Source organism: Patiria miniata, unplaced genomic scaffold (genome assembly GCF_015706575.1).
Source record: "Patiria miniata isolate m_02_andy unplaced genomic scaffold, ASM1570657v1 HiC_scaffold_29, whole genome shotgun sequence".
NCBI lineage: Eukaryota > Metazoa > Echinodermata > Asteroidea > Valvatida > Asterinidae > Patiria > Patiria miniata.
Window position 1 is genome coordinate 1,474,864 of NW_024037068.1, and position 19,608 is coordinate 1,494,471.

The following is a 19,608-nucleotide window of genomic DNA, read 5'->3' on the forward strand; positions in this document are numbered from 1 at the left end:
GTGAGTATCGATACCAACAAAGGCCTGGCTGTGAAACTAAACTATAGAGGGCGCCACAACACTTTAATAGCAACACGTGAACTGAGTGAAAGCCACACATACGGCTCTTGAACTTGTGTTTTTAAACAAGTATACACCACTTTTCTTCTGTAATGACGCATCCTAGTTCCGTTGCAGGATTCACGGGTATGGTGATAAAATTTAATGTATAAGTTTGTATGTTTATTAGGGCAGTTTTCACCAGAGTAAAACAAGATACAATACGAAGCATGTTTGTGCACGTTTGCGTATTGACTAGTTACGGTATTACACGTACTATCAATGGCGGTCGTGTAGTGTAGGGCCCCTGTTTAGTTTCGATAAAATTAGTGTTTTTTATTACTGAAAAGTGACCTTTTCAAACTAGAGCAGACTTTTCTCAATATAATTTAATTATTAATATTTTATATTAATTATTTTTTTGTAATTTTTTGAACAGTTTCTTGCAATCTTGGGGAAGAAATTACGATTTTGCTGCGCGGTTTACAGTTGGTGCCATGCGATTCAGTGCGCCTTGCACGTTCATTGCACATCATGCAGTGATCGCCATCTTTGTTTTTGTGTTGCGTTTTGTGGTTGTCAACGTCATTTTACCCCCAAATTTCCCTCGAAAATTCAAAACCCTGCCCTTTATCCATATGATGCATCATTTGAGACGATGTTCACAGACCGTGCATCCTGTAGCCTACACTACACGCTACACAATACTGAGCATGCGCAGACATCAATGATATATGGACCTAGTTTCCGCCTCACACACGTACACCTAAGTTTAATGAAGAAAGTGTCCCCGAACCATTCTAGTTAAGTACCAGCGACCCAGTTCACGCTAATGAATGTTTGAATGCTATGGTACCAGTGATTTCTGCATGCCACGTTGCAAGTTCACATGTGTTCCATTCTTTATACAGCTCTGTGGTTGATGGTTCCGTTCCAAATTTTCCTGTTAATTTTCTGAAGTATTTCATTGTAATTATAAGTATTAGTTTTCCATCTTGATTAAGTTAAACGTGTGGGTCTTTCTTTAGTACGATGATGTCATGTCAAGAAAAAAGAAATTAGATTTTTTTGCTTTTGTGGAAGATTTGGACCAAGGAGAATTGGCCATCTCTACATATTTGTCGTCGAAGTGCGACGCTTTAGCGACGAACTTCATTCATTCCAAATTATCAGTGGACGATAAACTCTCCCTGCTTGTTTCAAAGTTTTCCTTTGATGAAGTTCTACGTGTGCGTAATTGTATAGCAACCAGTGGGATTGAAGACGCAGATCTGCTTGCTGAATGTTTGACAGCAGATGCTGAACTGTGTGCAGCATTACTTGCTTTAAGTTCTCAACAAGAAGAGCAGGATAAGGAAGGAGTTGAAGCTGCTGCTAGTGCTACTGCTAGTACTAGTAGGCCTACTACTACTACTACCGTATTTGCTCCACCAGTTTCTAGATGCCTGGTTTGTGAGGAGAAACTCACACGGAATCATGGGATTACGACCGTGAAATATTTATGTCACGCTGTCGGCAGGTTGTGTGTTCGTCGATCTTTATCCCTGCTGCCTATTGAGGGCGCTTTTTTGGTGTAGTGTGTAGTGTATCTACACGCATATAGTGCCAAAATTTTTGGTCTCAAATCTGGCGGGGTATACCTTTATCTATAACATACCCGGTACCTGTATGTTCTAATTGTTGCCAACTAGTTTGGTAGGTCAAATGATTTAAAAGTCGATTTTGTTCCCTGATATAGGAACCGGGTCTGTAAATACATGATCGCCCTATCAATACAAGTAGAATAATTAGTACTGCTGTACTAGAAATACATGAACATTTATTTGTCCAGTTTCAAAATTAATTTGATTTTTAGTGCATATGCTAAGGAAAGGATTTCACATTGATGTTGCCATCGATGTGGATTTATGTAAGAACGTAAATGTAGGCCTAGGTTTTAGACATTACATACATCTGTACACAATACTAACTAGGCTAACAGAACAGGAGAACTAAACATAATATATCTGAACACTGTTTGCTCTTTCAGTTCATGTCGTTGTACCTTTTTATTTTCAGTCCTTCCGATCCGCTTCAGTTCCAAAAGTAAGGCCGGCCATTTCCTGTACTACCGAGAACACAGGGTACGAGATGAAGATGCCACTAAACCAGCCAGCAGAACCCTTTTTGTCGTCAATGTTCCTCCTTACTGTAACCAGGTACAGTAAGATATTAACACAATCCCACTGAGTTTAGTAAAGTCCCAAGTGCAGTTGAAACAGTCCCAATATTATTCCAATTATTTGAGACTGCCCAAAGTAAAGCTTGGACTGTCCCAACTATAGTTGGGAGCATCCAAACTACAGGTTAGACTGCTTCAACTGCTTCAACTGCTATGGACTCCTTACACAAGTAACCCCTCCAAAGTGGTCACAAAGTCCCATCAACTGTTAAAGGGAATATACAACATTTGCTTTTGCTGTAATTTTCAGAAATGGATGGATTTTGGGTTAGTATTTTATAGCAAATACATGCATTGTTACAGTGACCTGTTTAAAGTTTTGTGTTCATAGATGCTGGAAAAACCAAGAAAAAAATGTTGTTCTTGTAGTCTGTTTCTCTGACCCTACTTCAGACGAAACGGAGCAATTGATAGACGTCGGGGGATCGTCTGGTCAGGGAACCAGTCTAGCCGGCAAACAAAATGGGGCCCAACTAAATTTGCTAGATTGGAGGCAGTACTTGAAAAAAAAAGTCCACTTTTCTTGAAATCCACTTTTCTTGAAAAAGATGGCACACCAGGTGCCATGATTTCACAGGATGCTGTAGACTATTATTCACTTAGGTCAAGTAAGGTATTTCAAAATAATTTGGTATTTTTTTTTTTTTATGTTTGCAAATGTTGTACTTTACCTTTCACCCTAACCCTAGCCCTCCATGCTATTTCGGCTAGAAACCCTGCTACATGTAAACACAGCAACATGCAACACCTGGCAAAATGAGAAGCCTGCCCAGTGCAGCAAGATCCATCAGGTCAAAAGTGTCAAGGCCACACTACCTCAGAGTCTGTGGTCCCCGAATGCAGCAGGATACATTGTTGTATGGGATTAGCTCACATTGTTTGAGAAGCGGGCGTTTAAGCACTGGTGTTGGTAGCCGAATGCATCAAAGTGCACCAGAGTACAGACATTAACAACTGGCGCACTGTGTTGTGTCTGGCAGGGTTAGGGTTAATCCATAGTTTTAGAGGCTTGCTTTGCAAAATTTTTTTACTGAAAAGCGCTGATATTTTTCTTTCCTGTCCTAACTTGCAAAATTCTGCTTCCCTTTTCACAATGTTCAGGAATGCCTTGAGAGACTGTTTGGGCACTGCGGCAAAATAGAGAGTGTTTTCCTTCAAGAAAAGCCAACATCATCAAATCCTTCAGATAAACACTCCAAGTATTTCACATCTACAGAACACACGCAGGTAAAGACTGATTTGTTCTCTTTGAATAGCGTTTCAGAGTTTTAAACCCTTGCATGCCTAGTGATATGTGCTAATTGCATCAATAGAGTGAGGGTTGAAAATTCTAATTTACAAATTCCAAATCTTCACTGTTCTTGTTCATCCACAGGGTTTCCAGTTTGCATTTGTAGTATTCCAGAAATCCTCATCTATACCCAAGGCAAAACAACTCCCGTCCAAGTTTGCAGAACCATTCGTCTTATCGACGGTAGACAAACCCATACCAACAGGCTACAAAAGTGAGTCATATACTGTAGTGAAATACACTGTAGCCAACAATTCATCAAGTTAGCTTTATTAAAGTGACTTTCTTTTCACTGACTCTAGGATAGATTTCATAGCGATACTAAGTCAGTGTTGTAGTCGAGTCCGTCACAAGTCCTCACAAGTACGTCACAAGTGCTTTCATTAGTTAGTCCAGTCACAAGTAACAGGGGATGAGCAATAACAAAGGAATGCCTTTGATACAGTTCATTTGAATAGCTTGTGACTTGAAGTTAGACTGGAGGACTTGTGATGGACTTGTGATGGACTTGTGATGGACTTGTGATGGACTTGTGATGGACTTGTGATGGACTATTGATGGACTATTGATGGACTTGTGATGGACTTGCGATTGACTTGCGATGGACTTGAATTGGACTTGTGATGGACTTGCGATGGACTTGTGATAGACTTGTGATGGACTTGTAATGGATTGTGATGGACTTGTGATGGACTTGTGATGAACTCGTGATGGACTTGTGATGGACTTGTGATGGACTTGCGATGGACTTGTGATGAACTTGTGTGACAGTGGTGGACTTGTGATGGACTTGTGGTGGACTTGTGATGGACTTGTGGTGGACTTGTGGTGGACTTGTGGTGGACTTGTGGTGGACTTGTGGTGGACTTGTGATGGACTTGTGGTGGACTTGTGGTGGACTTGTGGTGGACTTGTGGTGGACTTGTGGTGGACTTGTGGTGGACTTGTGGTGGACTTGTGGTGGACTTGTGGTGGACTTGTGGTGGACTTGTGGTGGACTTGTGATGGACTTGTGGTGGACTTGTGGTGGACTTGTGATGGACTTGTGGTGGACTTGTGGTGGACTTGTGATGGACTTGTGATGGACTTGTGGTGGACTTGTGATGGACTTGTGGTGGACTTGTGATGAACTTGTGGTGGACTTGTGGTGGACTTGTGATGGACTTGTGGTCACTGACTGATTGACTGTCCGAGTCACTGAATAAAAGTCTAAGACTCTTGGGCCTAGCTTAACTAGGAAAGCCTAGTCTTGGTAAAATCATGTCTCTTTTCCCCCTTGTTTGTTGAGTGTACTGGTGAATTTTTTGTTCAATTGGACTCCAATCCACAGTTGTAACGAGTCGCTGATTTTTGTGACTCGAGTCGAGTCAAGTCATTTGAAAGAAGTGACTCCAGTCAAGTCGAGTCATTTTAAAGAAGTGACTCCAGTCGAGTCGAGTCATTAGGTCAGAAGGTCAAGTCGAGTCGAGTCGAATATTTAGCTCAAGTCAATTCGAGTCGCGAACATTTGAACAGTATAAACCAAAATTGATAAAAGGAGGCCATAAGTTTAGCCAGCGTTCGAATAAAAAGCTTTATAAGAAATTGCCCAAAGCCAATGATGAAACAGCGAATTTGAAAATTTCTTTAAAATCCGGTTCCTGGATAGTATTTTGTGCGTTCTAGACCCATGAGGTGGGAGTCTGTGACACGTATGTTTGAACATGACAAGCGGCTGCTATTCGCAAAGTAACGTGAACATAAATTTTGCACCGTAAGTCATTGCAAATACTTTTCGCAAAGTTTTGCTTTTATTATTGGGAATCGAGTTTTATTAGCCTTCGCTCGAGTTGAGTCGAGTCTTCTGATGAGGGACTCGAGTCGAGTCATTTGCTTGCAGTAACTCGAGTCGAGTCATTTACCCTTAGGGACTCAAGTCGAGTCGAATCACCAAAAATTGCGACTCGAGTCTGACTTGAGTTGAGTCATTGACTCGATTCATTACAATTCTGTCAATCCACAATTTCGATAGTGCCATTTTCAACTTTCACATCTTTGCAGTGCTCTATCAGATCTATTAGGTCAAACTTGCATTGCAATGACAGAACTTCAGTGGAAGACAGTTGAGTTCATGTATCTTTGATGTGCATCACTGAAGTATTATGACTCCCGATCACTGCAATAATATTCTCCCCAAATCCTTCTGTTTTTTGTCTCCGCAGAATGGTGCTCTCAGTATTCCACGGCTCGTCCAGACGTCGGAGATCTCCAGAAAGAGATTGATGAGTTCATGCAGGAGCACGACACCAGTGTGCAGGAGGTAAGGCCACTATTGGTTCCCTTCATGACAAGCCCGACACCTGTTTTAGACCGGTCTCCCACAGTCAAGGGTGTCTTCCACAGAGTGTTTCCAATAAGGAAGGCCACAGAGCATCAGTTATGAAACAAATATCAGAATCTGATCACTAACCCTTCTGCTGTCTGAACAGTCACAGACAGTCAAAAAATATCAATCCTCTTCCCCTGTCATGCATTTTACACAGGCTAGATACCAAAAGTCAGATCAGAATTCAAGCAAGCACTGTGACTAGTCAAATTCAGTCAACAGACAAAAGCGGGCAAGTGGTAAGCACAGCTGGCTTATCAATCACCTACAGTCAAAGCATAGCTGTACATAAACAGTCACAACCAATCAAATCTGCTTTATGTAGGCTGGGAGCTCTTAACTGTTAAAAATCGTCACTTGATTGATTTTGACTGAAAGGACAACTGTCCACAGAATGTATGTTTGCATAGGAGGAGGTTGCCAAACATCACAATGAAACCCAGATTTTATTATGGGACGTTGTATTCACATGATAATGCCTTACTTTACCAATAATCAAGGTTGCATGTAACCTTGTTCATTCCAAAGCATTGAGAGCACATTATTACATCACATTATTTCAACATATCATCCTGGGAAGGTTCATACATTTCACAATGATCTAAACATTTTGTTGTGGTTTTTCCTTCTTTAGGAAGAAGAAAAAGCCAAGGAGCAAGAAGGTGTGCCAGATGAAGAAGGTTGGATCACAGTGACCAGAAAGAGCGCCAAGCCGGCCGTAGCGCGCACCGAGAAGAACCAACGACGACTCCGTGCTAAGGAGAGAAAGAAGCGAGAGAAGACGGAACTGCTCAACTTCTATACGTTCCAGATGAGGGAGTCCAAACGAGAACGTAAGTAACCACAAGTAATCACAAGTCATCACAGGGCATCAAACGTCAATTATCACAAGTCCATGACAGTACATTACCAATAACAAGTTAATCAAACGTCACCAGTGTTGTTGAGTACTCTCCCCCAAGCTTGGGATTAAGATGTCCTGGGTTTTTGGGGAACCATTCTCTCTTAGATAGTTCTTTTTGAAACAATATCTTGTTATTTTTTTTCTTCAGATTTTTTACTAGTTTGTTTAACTTTTAAGTATTGTTTCTTGAATTTTGACCTTTTCAGATATTGCTGAGCTCCGCAAGAAGTTTGAGGAAGACAAGCAGAAAATTGCACAGATGAAAGCTGCCAGAAAATTCAAGCCTTTTTAGGGGGGGGGGGAATCTCTACGTCAGCTTAATCACAGACTTCGCTAGAGTAGGGGTGGGGGGATTGTCGCATTGTGCAGTCAAAACATATTCAGTGAAAGCGTAATCTTTCACAGGAAAGAAATTCTGTTGCACTTGGGAACAGAAAAACCAAAAAAATCACGTCAGTTTTTTACCAAGATATTTTTATTGCTTCATAATACATATAATACACATTGTGGATTGTAGTGACCTATCTTGAATGAGATTTTTAGAACACAAATAAAATGAAATATTTACACACAATTTTTTTTTGTATTTATTCATTCTGTAGTCTTCTTCAGTTTCTGACAACAGAAAATAGTTGGATGATTCTCAGAAAAGATCAAATTTTGTTTGCATGAACTTTTCGCAAATGAAAAAGACAAATTAGTACTCAAAACTACTTTTGTGAACTCTGGTATTAAAACAAATTTGTGAAATAGCTCGGAGCAACACGGATAGTGTAAAGTAAACAAAGGGTCATGTTGACATGATGTCAAGAAGTGAACCAAGATTTACATGTATTAAATAATTCCCCTGTGTGACGGCTCCTTGTAGTGTTAACTCTGCATAGCGCCCTCGTGCTGTAGAACCAGGCAAAGCAATCTGCACACACACAAACAAAATACAGGATAAAAAAATTGTAATGTTATTTCCAAGCTTGTTTTAGCATTATGTACTTTGTAACATGTATTTTGTTGCAAGTACATCATGCAAGAAAGTGGAAGACTTTTTAAAAATTTACTGAGACGTGCACATCTGAATGACACTGCATACATGTATATATGTAAATGTACAACCAGATTGCAAGGTTTTAGCACTAGCTCAATGCAACCACAAATTTAAAGATTAGATTTCAGTCAACCGAATAAACTTGGATCATAGGTAAGCTTGTAGTTGATGTTCCTGTGGTCTTGATTATTTATGTCGATGAGCCACATTGTTTTAGCGAATGAGGGGGCAGCAGCAATGCAATTTTGGGGGTATAATCGGACATGAAACTTGAGTTATTGTCGCAAGTTTACATACTCGAAGTTCCCTATAACCTGGAAAAAAAACTGGAAAAGTCATGGAAATTTTGTGATAACAACAAAAGTCATGGAAAAGTCATGGAATTTTGTGAGGACCAAATTTTTATTTTTTTTATTTTGTGTATTCATAATTTAGCATCCGAAAACTGATTTATATACCCAACAAAATGCGACAAATGTCGCTGGTACAAGCATTTTGATTTCAAATGTTTTGCCCCGTCATATCCCCATTAAGAATGTGATAAATCACCAAACACGTTGTACAGTTTTGATCTGCATTTTCATGGATTTTCATAAATTGGCTGTGGAAAAGTCATGGAATTATATTGTCTTAAAGGTACAGGAATTCTGCATACTGCTGCAACGACTACTTTTTTATTGAAGGGGAAAAAGGGGAATGTAAACCTAAGTGCCTTGCTGTGATTCTATGAAATTAATGAATTATTCATAAGTGGCTTTACCCGTCTACAGGAAAAAAATATGCGCGCAGCTAGCACGCCATTCATAAGATGCTGGCGCACAGTACTCCATTCGTGCAACATAATGGCGAGATAAAACAATAGTGTGATGTCACAGGAGGGTGTTAATTAACAATCTTTTATTTTGTTTGTCAGACTGAAGTATGATAAGGCTGCTAACTTGGAAAGAATGTAGTATCCAGAGGCAACTTCAGCGGTTGTGTACAAAGTCTATGGAGAGAGTCAGTCTAAGCATTTCCTAACAAAATTGGAAATGTATCTCAGTCCCAGATTCATGTCTTTTCGATATTTTTGCAATGACTGACCTTTGTTGAGAAGATTTATGAAGAAAAAAGTTGCGTCAGGTTGCAACATTCTTTCCCTAAACTGCTGCAATAAACATGATAATTCTACTGTTTTACCCAGAAAAATGCACTGTTAAAGCACCTCAATAGCCTCAAAATATTATCTAAATGTATTGTAAGCCTCAAGGCTTCCACTCTGCAAATTTCAGCTCCAAAAATTGACGAGGATCAACAACACTTCACATATAAGGAGTTCAAACATCTAATTTTCAATTCTCCCCTGAACTGCCGTTTCCACCAACTGTTATCTAACAAACGACTGAGTGATCTTGACACGGCTTTGCATCCTACCAGGAAATCTGGTCAATGGGAAACAGGAGGCTGTGGTTATTGATAACCGGAAGTGGCAAAGTTCTACAAGGGTCAGGGTGAGAGCACTAGAAATTGTTTGGACTTGACCAGGAAAGGAACTTTTAAAGGGCCCATGCAATGTAATTTTTAAAATGCAATCCTTGAAAAAGGCATCTTTGTGTCCCAAATAACCTGATTTTCAATTTTCGTTTTGCCATTTTCAAGGGTATTTTGGTGCCTTTTTGTTTTTTAAGCTTATGGGAATTTCTATTCATGAGCAAAAGTGTGATGTCATTTCAGGCAGAAACCTCAAAAGTTACAGTTATTTCAGCACCACAAGTTGCCAGAATTTTGGACGCTTTGCTGTTGGAAGGTTTCTTTTTATTTCTTGGTGATTCGTTGTTGTGTCAGTACATGGCAGTAAGCCAATTAGCAAACTTTTCTCACAACTGTTTTCAATGAGCAAATTTTTGGGTTCAAAATTTGTTTTTAACCTTTAAAATGTTCCGGGCTTTTCCTGACAACTGAGGGTGCTGTTGCTGTGATATCATCTTAGGAACACACTCTTCAGTTGCAGGGTTTTCTGTTTAAGTTGTGAAACCAAAAATGTGCTCGCTGAAAAGATCTGTGCATAAGGCTTGCTCATCGACTTACTGTCACATACTGAAACAACAACGAATAACCCAAAACAGAAAATTTACCACAGGGAAACAAAACCCAAAAATTTTTGACAACTTTTGGCACTGAAGCAGCTGCAGTACCACTGACGTTTCTGCCTTGAATGACATCACAGTTTTGCTCATGAATATGGAAATGTGCATTAACATACCAAAAAAAAAGGCACCAAAAACACCACTCAAGATTGAAATATGAACACCGAGTATAGGACACAAAAGTGCATTTTCAAGGACTGAATAAAATAAATCTATTTCATGGCCCTTTAATTGGAAGCACTCTCCATACCACAAAAACACTTCGCCCTTCCAGAGTGGCAGTTTTCACAGGATACTTTTCTCAGGTCAAGGAAAAGTTCTTGTATCTCCACACTCAAAATGTGTCGCAATTTGTTTTGATGGCATGCAGCCTTGGGAATTGTAACATGGCCACCGAGGCCTTGGCACATACTTGAAATGCACAGCAGTTATTGATTTTCTTGACAAAGGTGCACTTGCATTTTGCTATACATGTAATCAAAACTGACCTTGGCCTAAACAGAATAAAGGATACAGAAAAGATCCAGGCCTATGGGGATTTACAATAGACTAAGCTAGGACGTCAAGTGTGAAAATGGAAGAAAAGTACAGGGCACTTTCAAGGCGAGTTTTGAGATTCACAGAATTAGAAAAGAGAACAACAAGCACTTACTGATTATCGGGTAGACCTTCAAGTGTTGTTTTCAGGGTACCTACATTTACAGAACAAAATATTGAAAATAAGGAACTTTGTATTAAGCTGTGGCTTGACTGTATGCTTCTATGGAAATAGCAGAATCTATTCCTATAGATGCGTATGTTATTGTCGGCCATAGCCAAGACATTTGGATGTGGGGTGGAGGGGGGCATGAGAGGGCCCACAGTTCCCAAAACTCCAAGCCTCAATCTCATAAAGATGCCATATATTTGGTTCATCACGGACATTCCTTAGAAGGACACAAGTTTTAAAGGGAATGTACAACATTTGCTTTTGCTGCAATTTTCAGAAATAAATGGATTTGGAGCATTAGTATGTTAAAGCAAATATTGTCGAAATGACTTGTTTCACGTTTTGGGCTTGTAGATGCTGGAAAAAACCATGAAAACCAAGCATGTTCTTGTAGTCTGGTTCCCTGACCCCACTTTAGATGAAACGGAGCAATCATGACTTTGGGAAATTGTAAGGTCAGAGAATCAGTCTAGCAGGCTTGTACCCCTTCACAGGTGTGTAATCAATTGCAAAGAAAATGCGGAATAACTAAGTATGAAAAATTAGGGGCAGTTTTTGAAAAAAAGCCAGTTTTCTCCAACGCTGGTCAGCCGACCAGCGTTGGAAAACTACAATTTTTCTTGAAAATGACAGCACACCAGGAGCCACAATTTTACAGGATGCTTTAGACTGTCATTCCCTAACAATCTAGTGAGGTATTTCGTGATTATTTGATCATTTCATTTTGTGATGTTTGCAAATGTTGTATCTTCCCTTTTTAAGTTTTCATAAGAACTAGTAAGATCCATGTTTCATTAAAAGTGGTTTATTATGCAAAACAAGACTAGGTTCGTCTAGTCGAGCTCGACCTGATAGCCTCCATTCAGGGTCAACGACTAAGTCACTCGGTCAGTCAGTCAGTCAGTCAGTGACTCAGTCAGTCAGATGAAAGCCAGAGTTGTAACGAGTCACTGATTTTTGTGACTCGAGTCGAATCAAGTCATTTCAAAGAATTGACTCAAGTCAAGTCAAGTCATTTTTAAGAAGTGACTTGAGTCATTAGGTCAAGAAGGTCGAGTCGAGTCAAATATTTAGCTTGAGTTAATTCGAGTCAAAAATATTTGATCACTATATTACAAATAAAGACTAGCGAGAAAGTCATTTGTATCACTAACAGTTAACAAGAAGTGAAACTTCAATCTTATAGGCTATCTTGTTTGGCTTCGCTTCTAGAATTGTTTTTGCTGATCGCTGACAACATCAAAATCAATTTGCATTATACAAAACTGTTTTTGATTATTTAACAGATTTTAATAAATCTGAGGTAATTTTCCTCATGGAAGCTCTCCAATCATGCATGATAGTGGCTTTCAACAAAAGTGTGGCACTGACAAACAATAAATCCACACAACTTATATGTTGTTCATCAACTCCTCGAGACCACTCACTTTTTTCGAATGTTTAAATCGAAAAGATAATATTCGGATATCCAGTTGATGATAGAGTACTCTTTATATTCCACACAGCCTTAGACTGTTTCTCTGTTAAAAGACACGATGCAATACTCACTCCTGGAAGAATGAAGCGCCCCCGTAGACAATGCCACCTGCACCACCTGGGCCAGCCGATCCAACGTGACGTCCAGGACATCCTCCGCCTTCTGTTTACGCCAAGCGCCGCCTACCAGCAGCCTCCTCAGGCTCGCTACGACGCCTTCAATGTCTCTCTCCGACACAAGCTCTTCGTGTTTTGACTTAGAGAGCCGGGATTTGAGTTTGTGTTGCGTGGAGAGCAGAGCTTGAAGGATGCCCAGGTGCAGTCTGGAGTACAGAAGATGCGCGGGGGAATCGTCTTTAAGGTTCGCGTTTGCGACGTCCGTTTGCGAAAGGGTTTTCCTCGGCAGGACCAGAGGGGAGAGGACACAGGCCTTGATGAGTCCAGGGAACGGGCCCGGGAGAGGGGGCGGGGAGGCCGGAGATCCCTGGGTGGGGTCGGTACCGTGGAATGATGGGATATTCGGTGGAGGATTCAGGAAGTTTTCAATGAAGATGAGGGGGTGTTTGCTGGCCCAGCTGGTCAGTACCTCCAGTAACGCTGTCGGAGGAAGTTTTACCTTCTTTGGAGCTGTAGAAATTGCCCAGATAAAAACTGCATCAAGTATCAAAGAACTGAAAACACTCTAAACAAATTAAACAAGTGAATGCAATTGTTTTTTTGTTGAGAAAAACCTTTTAACTTTTCAGCTCCATCAAAAACCAAAGTTGAAGTATGTATATTTTTCACAGGGAAGACAAGTGGAATTATTCAGTCACCAGAGGGCCTCTTTCAAATCGATGAAGTCATGGCAAACTGCCATTTCATGGCAAATGTTTTCCCCCCCCCCAAAAAGCTTTTAAAAAATTATCAAGACTTTTCTTTCAGTGTTAACATTTAACAACTGTTGACTGCTGTGAAGTGGGATATGTTGTTTTTAACACCCGAGGGACGCATATCACCCAAGGCGAAATCGAGGGTGCTATGTCCCCCAAGAGGGTTCAAATCGCCACAGCAGTCAACAATTGTTTTGTTATATCGTGCTAATATGTCAAAAAGATAAAGGTTTTTTTACTAATTATTTAAGATGTAAATTTTGTCTCTGCAGTGCAAGCTTTTGACTACTGCTAGCTTTCCTGCCAAACAGAAGATGGTTGCAGTACTCTGTTGCGAGGCGCGCGGGCCCAACACACACCCTTCACGCGCATATGCAATGCGGTGTATATGAGATAGTTTATATGCAATGCGGTGTATATGAGGTACTTCATATGCAATGCAGTGTATATGAAGTAAACAGTCATGCTTTTATACCGGATATGTGGCCATTCTAAACCAATGAAATCACAGTATCTAAGACTTGATATAACAAGAAAAGTTATTACATGACAAACAAAGTAAGTCAAATTCTTTTGTTATCCATTTTTAAAGTTGCATCAGGATACTACAAACTTTCCGTGAGGTTGAATGTGACAATATTTGGCATCTTTCTTTCTATTCATACCTCTATCTACATCGTAGAGTGCTGATATTGAGGACATCAAGTGACAGACAAACTGTGGGGAGGAATCCACTAGGTTCTTGAGTAGGTCACAGGCCGTGGGGATCAGAGTGCAGTAATCCTCCACAAGACTTCTGGTGAGGGCTAGGGTGGCTTCAGAAGCTCCCTGTGGGGTATAGAGGTACGGGAGTCAACAACACAGAGTGAGAATTTGTGACTGGGTCTGAGGCTAAAGACCCTGAAGACTTAAGATAACTTAAAGAAAAATTGATATGCTACCCAGAACTCATTGTTTAAATGGTAGTAAAGGAGTTACAGGTTCTTAGATCATATTGATGACTCTATTCACAACTGAAACAAATACACGTAAATATTGATAAGAATATTAGATATTACATATTGATTTAAAACCTCAAAACAAATTTTATGTCGGATGATCAGTCAATTGACCAACCATTTTTTTAATGAAGAGGATTGCAGCAATACCTACCAATATGTAAACATATAGGTTCATGTACTTGGAGTGAAGAGAATATGTCTAAACATTTTAACTCTTTTTCAAGGCCAAAAAGGTGGGGGAGTGTGACCTAGTGGTTAGGGTTTGTGACTCAAGATCAGAGGATAAGGGGATCAAATCCAGCTGCTGGCCATATGTTGTGTCCTTGGGCAGGCTACGTCACCCCCACTTGCCACTTTTCCACCCAGGAGTATAAATGGGTAGTTAGCATTAGCTAGGGAGTGACCTTCGATGGACTGGCATCCCATCCAGGGGGAATCTCAGTTGTTTCATGCCAAGGAAACCGGAGATAGACGCCGGCCTGATGGGCCATATTGGCTCGTGATAGACTTTACTTACTACTGCTTCATCTACAACAGTTTATGATCATTCTTTTGTTGATAACAGGCTTTTCAATTGTTTGGCACTTTGTTCAAATTTCCTTTACCTGGTTGTGCAGCAACACGGCAGCACAGTCCAGCACTGGGATACAGTTCACCGCGATGGCCATTGAGACCAGTTTACTCAGTGCTCCCGTCCGGTGTTCATCCGCCGCCGATATAGGCCCCGGCTTGCAGCCAAAGAAGGCATCAAAGACATTGTGTCTGGTGATCAGGTCTTGGTTCAGCTGGAAATGGTTGCACAGTTCCTCCAAGAGTCGCAGCTCTTGAATGGCTGTCAATTTTTGCTGAAAATATTATTAGAAAGAGGTGTTCACTGTTCAGACTCAGTTGAAAAAGCAGACTTGAAACTTCCACACAAAAAATATTTCATCAGTGTTCTCCAATATACAGTTTGTACCGTGATCGTTTTGGTTGCTACCGTATCTTAGGACGCATTACAGTAGAAATATGTCTGATCATTCTTGAGTTATAATGCCATTTTGGGAAGTATTTTTGTTGTTAACCCCTCCTGCTATTTAAACAGTCACAAACAGTCAAAATTTCCATGCACTTGCCCTGCTTTACTTTTAATATAGCAGTCAGATCGAATGTCAAGCAAGCACTGTGGCTAGTCACACTCAGTCAACAGACTATGAACAGACAAAGCATGGAAGCTGTGGGCACAGCGGGCTTATCAATTACCCCCAGTCAAAGCACAGCTGCTTCAATGTCATAAACAGTCACAGGCCAGTCAATCCTGCTTTATGTAGGCTGGGAATTCATAGCCCACCTGCCTCTGGCTGTACATGTACATACTTTTTTATCACAGGCTCTGTATTATGGCCAGACAGGTGATGCTCCCCTAAACGTTAAAAAGTGATGTAGTGATTTTACTACCGATTTGATCGAGATTATCTTCTCATCCAAGACAGAAATTTCCAAAGTTAGGGTACTTAGTCGTAGAGGAACTCATACTTGTTCAAAAACACGTTCCTTTATCTAGAAATCTTCATCCATGTGGCCAAAAACGACGATCGGTCATCAGCTCCCACGAATATCATCTAAATTATGTTCCTCCATGGCATTTCAAAATGGCAGACGCATTGTAATGTATGCATTTTGCGGGGGCGCTTGGGCAAGGCTATGAATATATGCATTATACAGTTCTTGACCTCATGTTTGTATGGCCGGCAGTGCGCGCCGCTCGCCCAACAACATTGCCAAGATTGCCAAGTTTTCAATATTGGACACAGGGAACACAAGTAGCTTCAATAGTGAAAACAGTCTAGATTTTAAATTCAGGGAACACAACTTCTCAGTGGCTCACAATACACAGAAAGTCCAGCTTAGAGACACATTTATGGGACTAACCAGACTGGGACCTTAAGTGCTCAAAACGATGCAAAAAAAGATCAGGCCAACTTTACCCACTCTTTAACCAGCAAATTTCTCCAAAACTGTTACTGGGCAAAAGAAAAGTTCCTCAGTATTTCACCAACCAAGTTTGAAGTCTCAAGTCAATTTTTAAAGGAGACTTTTCGTCAATATTTGGCAGTGGCTTGCACAAGAGAGGGAAGTCAAGTGATTTCAAAATGAGGCTAAAGACTAGACTTCTACATGTCCATCCATGGTCCAACTGTTTGACAAGACTGACTACTTCATTCAGTGTCATTACTCTGGTGCCTGACTAAGGAGAAATGTGAAGATACAGTGACCTAGTACCCTACATCCTAGATATATATCAAATTAGGTTTTGCCCTTCACCGACGTTTAAGCACTGTATACTCAGTGTGTTACCACACACTGAGTTTACAGTGGCAAAACCTAATTTGATTTATATCACCCCGACGCAAAAATTTCATCTTATCCTAGATATTTCTTTTGGCACAGTCAGCTGACAGTTGATTGATGCAGTACTGAAGAGTTGTTGGACTGGTTGTTTCATGTGCCAGTCTATTTTCTTGTATTGCATGTTTTCAGTACTAGTACCTTTATTAAAGTTTTGGGACTCTCATAGTCATACACAGTATTGAGAGTCCCACATTTTCGGACTAGGGACTAACCTGAACCCTGCTTGTGCCAGAATTCCTATAGAAGACAAACTCCTCAATGAGTTGACGAACACAATCCTGGTTGGGGAACTTGCCAGGCGGGAAGTTCTCGCACTGCACAAAGTAGCGATGGAGCCACTCCAGTAGAGTACGGGTGGCTCGGGGAAAGTCCTGCCTCTGTAAGGTCTTACGGAACTCTGGCAGCCGAAGATGGGTGTCCGAGTACCACAGGCAAACATCCTCTGTTTTGAAATTTGGAGGGAAATTTGGGGATAAATGACGACGACAATAACAAATGACAAAACACAACATGAAAATAATGATGGTGATCACCGCGATGCACCGTGAATGGCAAGTCGTGTAGTGTAGGGCCCTGTTCCCTAAAAGGGAACAAAAGTCCATTTTTCAGTAATTGAACTTACCAAACTAGTTGGTGACATTACAAACAAACAGGTATCCCATAGATTGAGTGCACTGCAGGGTTTAAATTTTAGAGGGTACTTTCGGGGTAAAGTGAAGATGAATACGACAAAACGCAACAAGAAAATAAAGATGGTGATCACCTAGCCCCATAAATGTGGCCTATTTACTGGACTGCCTCCGTAAACATAGGCCACACATCCACATGTACAAAAACGTGTCGCATTTGCCAAATTTTGATTTTCGCATTTAGGCTTAGTTTGTAGGTTTTTTTTGCTTTAGAAGCATACTCACCCTCTTTATAGGCTAATCAGAAAGTGCTGCCTTTTTCAGATGTATATTTTTCGTGAAATTTCCAGATTCATTTTTACACGTTTGCGTATCAAAATTTCAACATGAAATTTCACAAAAATTAGACATCTGAAAAAGGCAGCACTTTCTGACTAGCCTATAAAGAGGGTGAGTATGCTTCTAAAGCAAAAAAATCCTACAAACTAAGCCTAAATGTGAAAATCAAAATTTGGCAAATTGCGACACGTTTTTGTACATGTGGATGTGTGGCCTATGTTTACCGAGGCAGTCCAGTAAATAGGCCACATTTATGGGGCTAGCGATCACCATGACACACAGTGACCACGTAAAACCATGTTGAGTCGCTTGGATCCAAATGGTACGAAAATCGCATTTTCTTACGAAACATGCTGTTCAACTTCAAGATTACAACAACGACAAAAATAGAATTTAACTTAAGAGAAGTCTGCTTTGCCTTTAGGTTAAATAATGTCATTTCAGAAATGATAAAAAACACCCTTGACCCTAATTTGATCAAAACTAAAGAGAGGCCCTAGTATTACAATACACTACACAATCATCCCGTGAATGCACAATACATGATGTAGTGTAGGCCCTACCACTGCACTACAGCGTTGGACTTCCCAATCGAAATCCCATCCAACATGTCCAACTATACGGAAATTGTAGGCCTGTGTTTACTCCCTCCTAAACAAGATATTGATTGTAAACTGGAGAAAGTCTGTTAACAATGAAGTAAGTTATCACTCATCAGTGCAGAACATAAAAGCACCCCTTTGAACACCTGAAAATTCTGATTATTAAAGGGAATTTTACAACATTTGCAAACATCGAAAAATAAAACTACCAAGTTTTTGCGAAATACCTTAATAGGATGTTGGTAAATGACAGTCTAAAGCATCCTGTAAAATTATGGCACCTGGTATACTGTCATTTTCAAGAAAAGTGGTATTTTTGTATCAATTTCCAACGCTGATCGGCCGATCAGCGTTGGAAACAACTGGCTTTTTTTCAAATACTGGCCCCAATTGACCATTGCACTTGTTTGCAATCGATTACAAACCCATGAACGGGTACGAGCCAGCTAGACTGGTTCCCTGACCTTACAATTCCCCAAGATATGTTAACTGCTCTGTTTCTTCTTCGAAGTGGCTATCGTTACGGCACTCGTTGTTTAGCGCCCTCTACGATATTTTTTTGATACGCACGCAGGTATATAATTATTTGTTTCCACATGTTTTCTCGAGCAGTGCGCCAGCTCAGCCGATAGAGGGTAGGATTTTGCACCGCGAGGTTGCGGGTTCGAATCTCAGTTTTGCACTCGAATTTTTTTCCTTTTCTAACCTGAGGCTTTGGAGGATTTTTTTTAAAAGGGAAATAAAGTCCGAATTTCATAAAGTTCAAATTCACTTTTTTCCTTCTAATTTTATATTTTCTTGTCATGTTTTTTTATAAAAGTTGCCAGTTTGCAGTCTACCGTAACGATAGAAAATGGGAAATGCGTTACGGCTGCCGTAACAATAGCCACTGCGTTTCTTCTTATATGGAGTCAGGGAACCAGACTACAGGAAAATGATCGTTTTTCTTGGTTTTAGTAGCATTTTCAAACCCAAAACCTCCAAAAAGTCAGTGTAACTATATTTGCTTTATATTTCCAACCCCCCAATTCCATCCATATCTGAAAATTACAGCAAAAGCAAATGATGTATATTCCCTTTAAACGAACAAAATTACTCTCACCTGGACCGATTGTGTACGACGCCATCTTGCCTTGTAAAACATTATAGCGCCACCAACAGTTCAGTTTGAACGTTTCAGCTTGGCACACGTGATGACGCTCTGCGTCCGAAATCGTCACCATGTACCATGCAGTCGGAGACTACGAATTTACTTTTTGGCAGCATGCCCAGTACTTTCGGAACTTGGTAAAGGCGTTTGGGGAAAAAAAGTCAACCGGATATATTTCCACAACCTGAATGATTTGACTGTAATGAAGAGTTCCTGGATACGTTTGACGAGGCACTTCAGCTGATTTGTGCTAATCGTTGCCATCTCGATGGCCCTTATCCCTAATGCATCCCGCTCCCTAGTTGTAAATTCCTTGAAACCCAAGCAAAAAAAACCCAAAGAAAACCACAAAAATACCAAGACAGCATCTCCAACTAAGTCAAGTGCTACTTTAAGTTCTCACAAAAATACAAAAGAGGTTTTCTTTGCTAGATTAGGTGCGACTTTGGCC

At 40.4% G+C, this 19,608-nt stretch overlaps 2 protein-coding genes across 2 annotated transcripts; one reads left to right on the plus strand and one right to left on the minus strand.

The window, feature by feature from the left end:
* The first annotated feature begins 30 nt into the window (after window positions 1–30).
* LOC119735569 (ribosomal RNA-processing protein 7 homolog A-like) lies at window positions 31–7,504 on the plus strand. The gene is made up of 7 exons (XM_038209327.1): window positions 31–186; window positions 2,098–2,237; window positions 3,362–3,487; window positions 3,636–3,765; window positions 5,753–5,850; window positions 6,551–6,749; window positions 7,027–7,504. The coding sequence occupies exons 1-7, from the start codon at window positions 153–155 to the stop codon at window positions 7,110–7,112; spliced, it is 813 nt and encodes a 270-aa protein (XP_038065255.1). The 5' UTR covers window positions 31–152; the 3' UTR covers window positions 7,113–7,504.
* Window positions 7,278–19,193, minus strand: LOC119735568 (uncharacterized protein C7orf26-like). The gene is made up of 7 exons (XM_038209326.1): window positions 19,110–19,193; window positions 16,650–16,879; window positions 14,652–14,891; window positions 13,711–13,873; window positions 12,246–12,800; window positions 10,641–10,680; window positions 7,278–7,736 (listed from the first exon to the last, which is right to left on the minus strand). Exons 1-7 carry the CDS (start codon window positions 19,132–19,134, stop codon window positions 7,691–7,693), a joined length of 1,299 nt encoding a protein of 432 aa, XP_038065254.1. The 5' UTR covers window positions 19,135–19,193; the 3' UTR covers window positions 7,278–7,690.
* Between the last annotated feature and the right edge of the window lie 415 nt (window positions 19,194–19,608).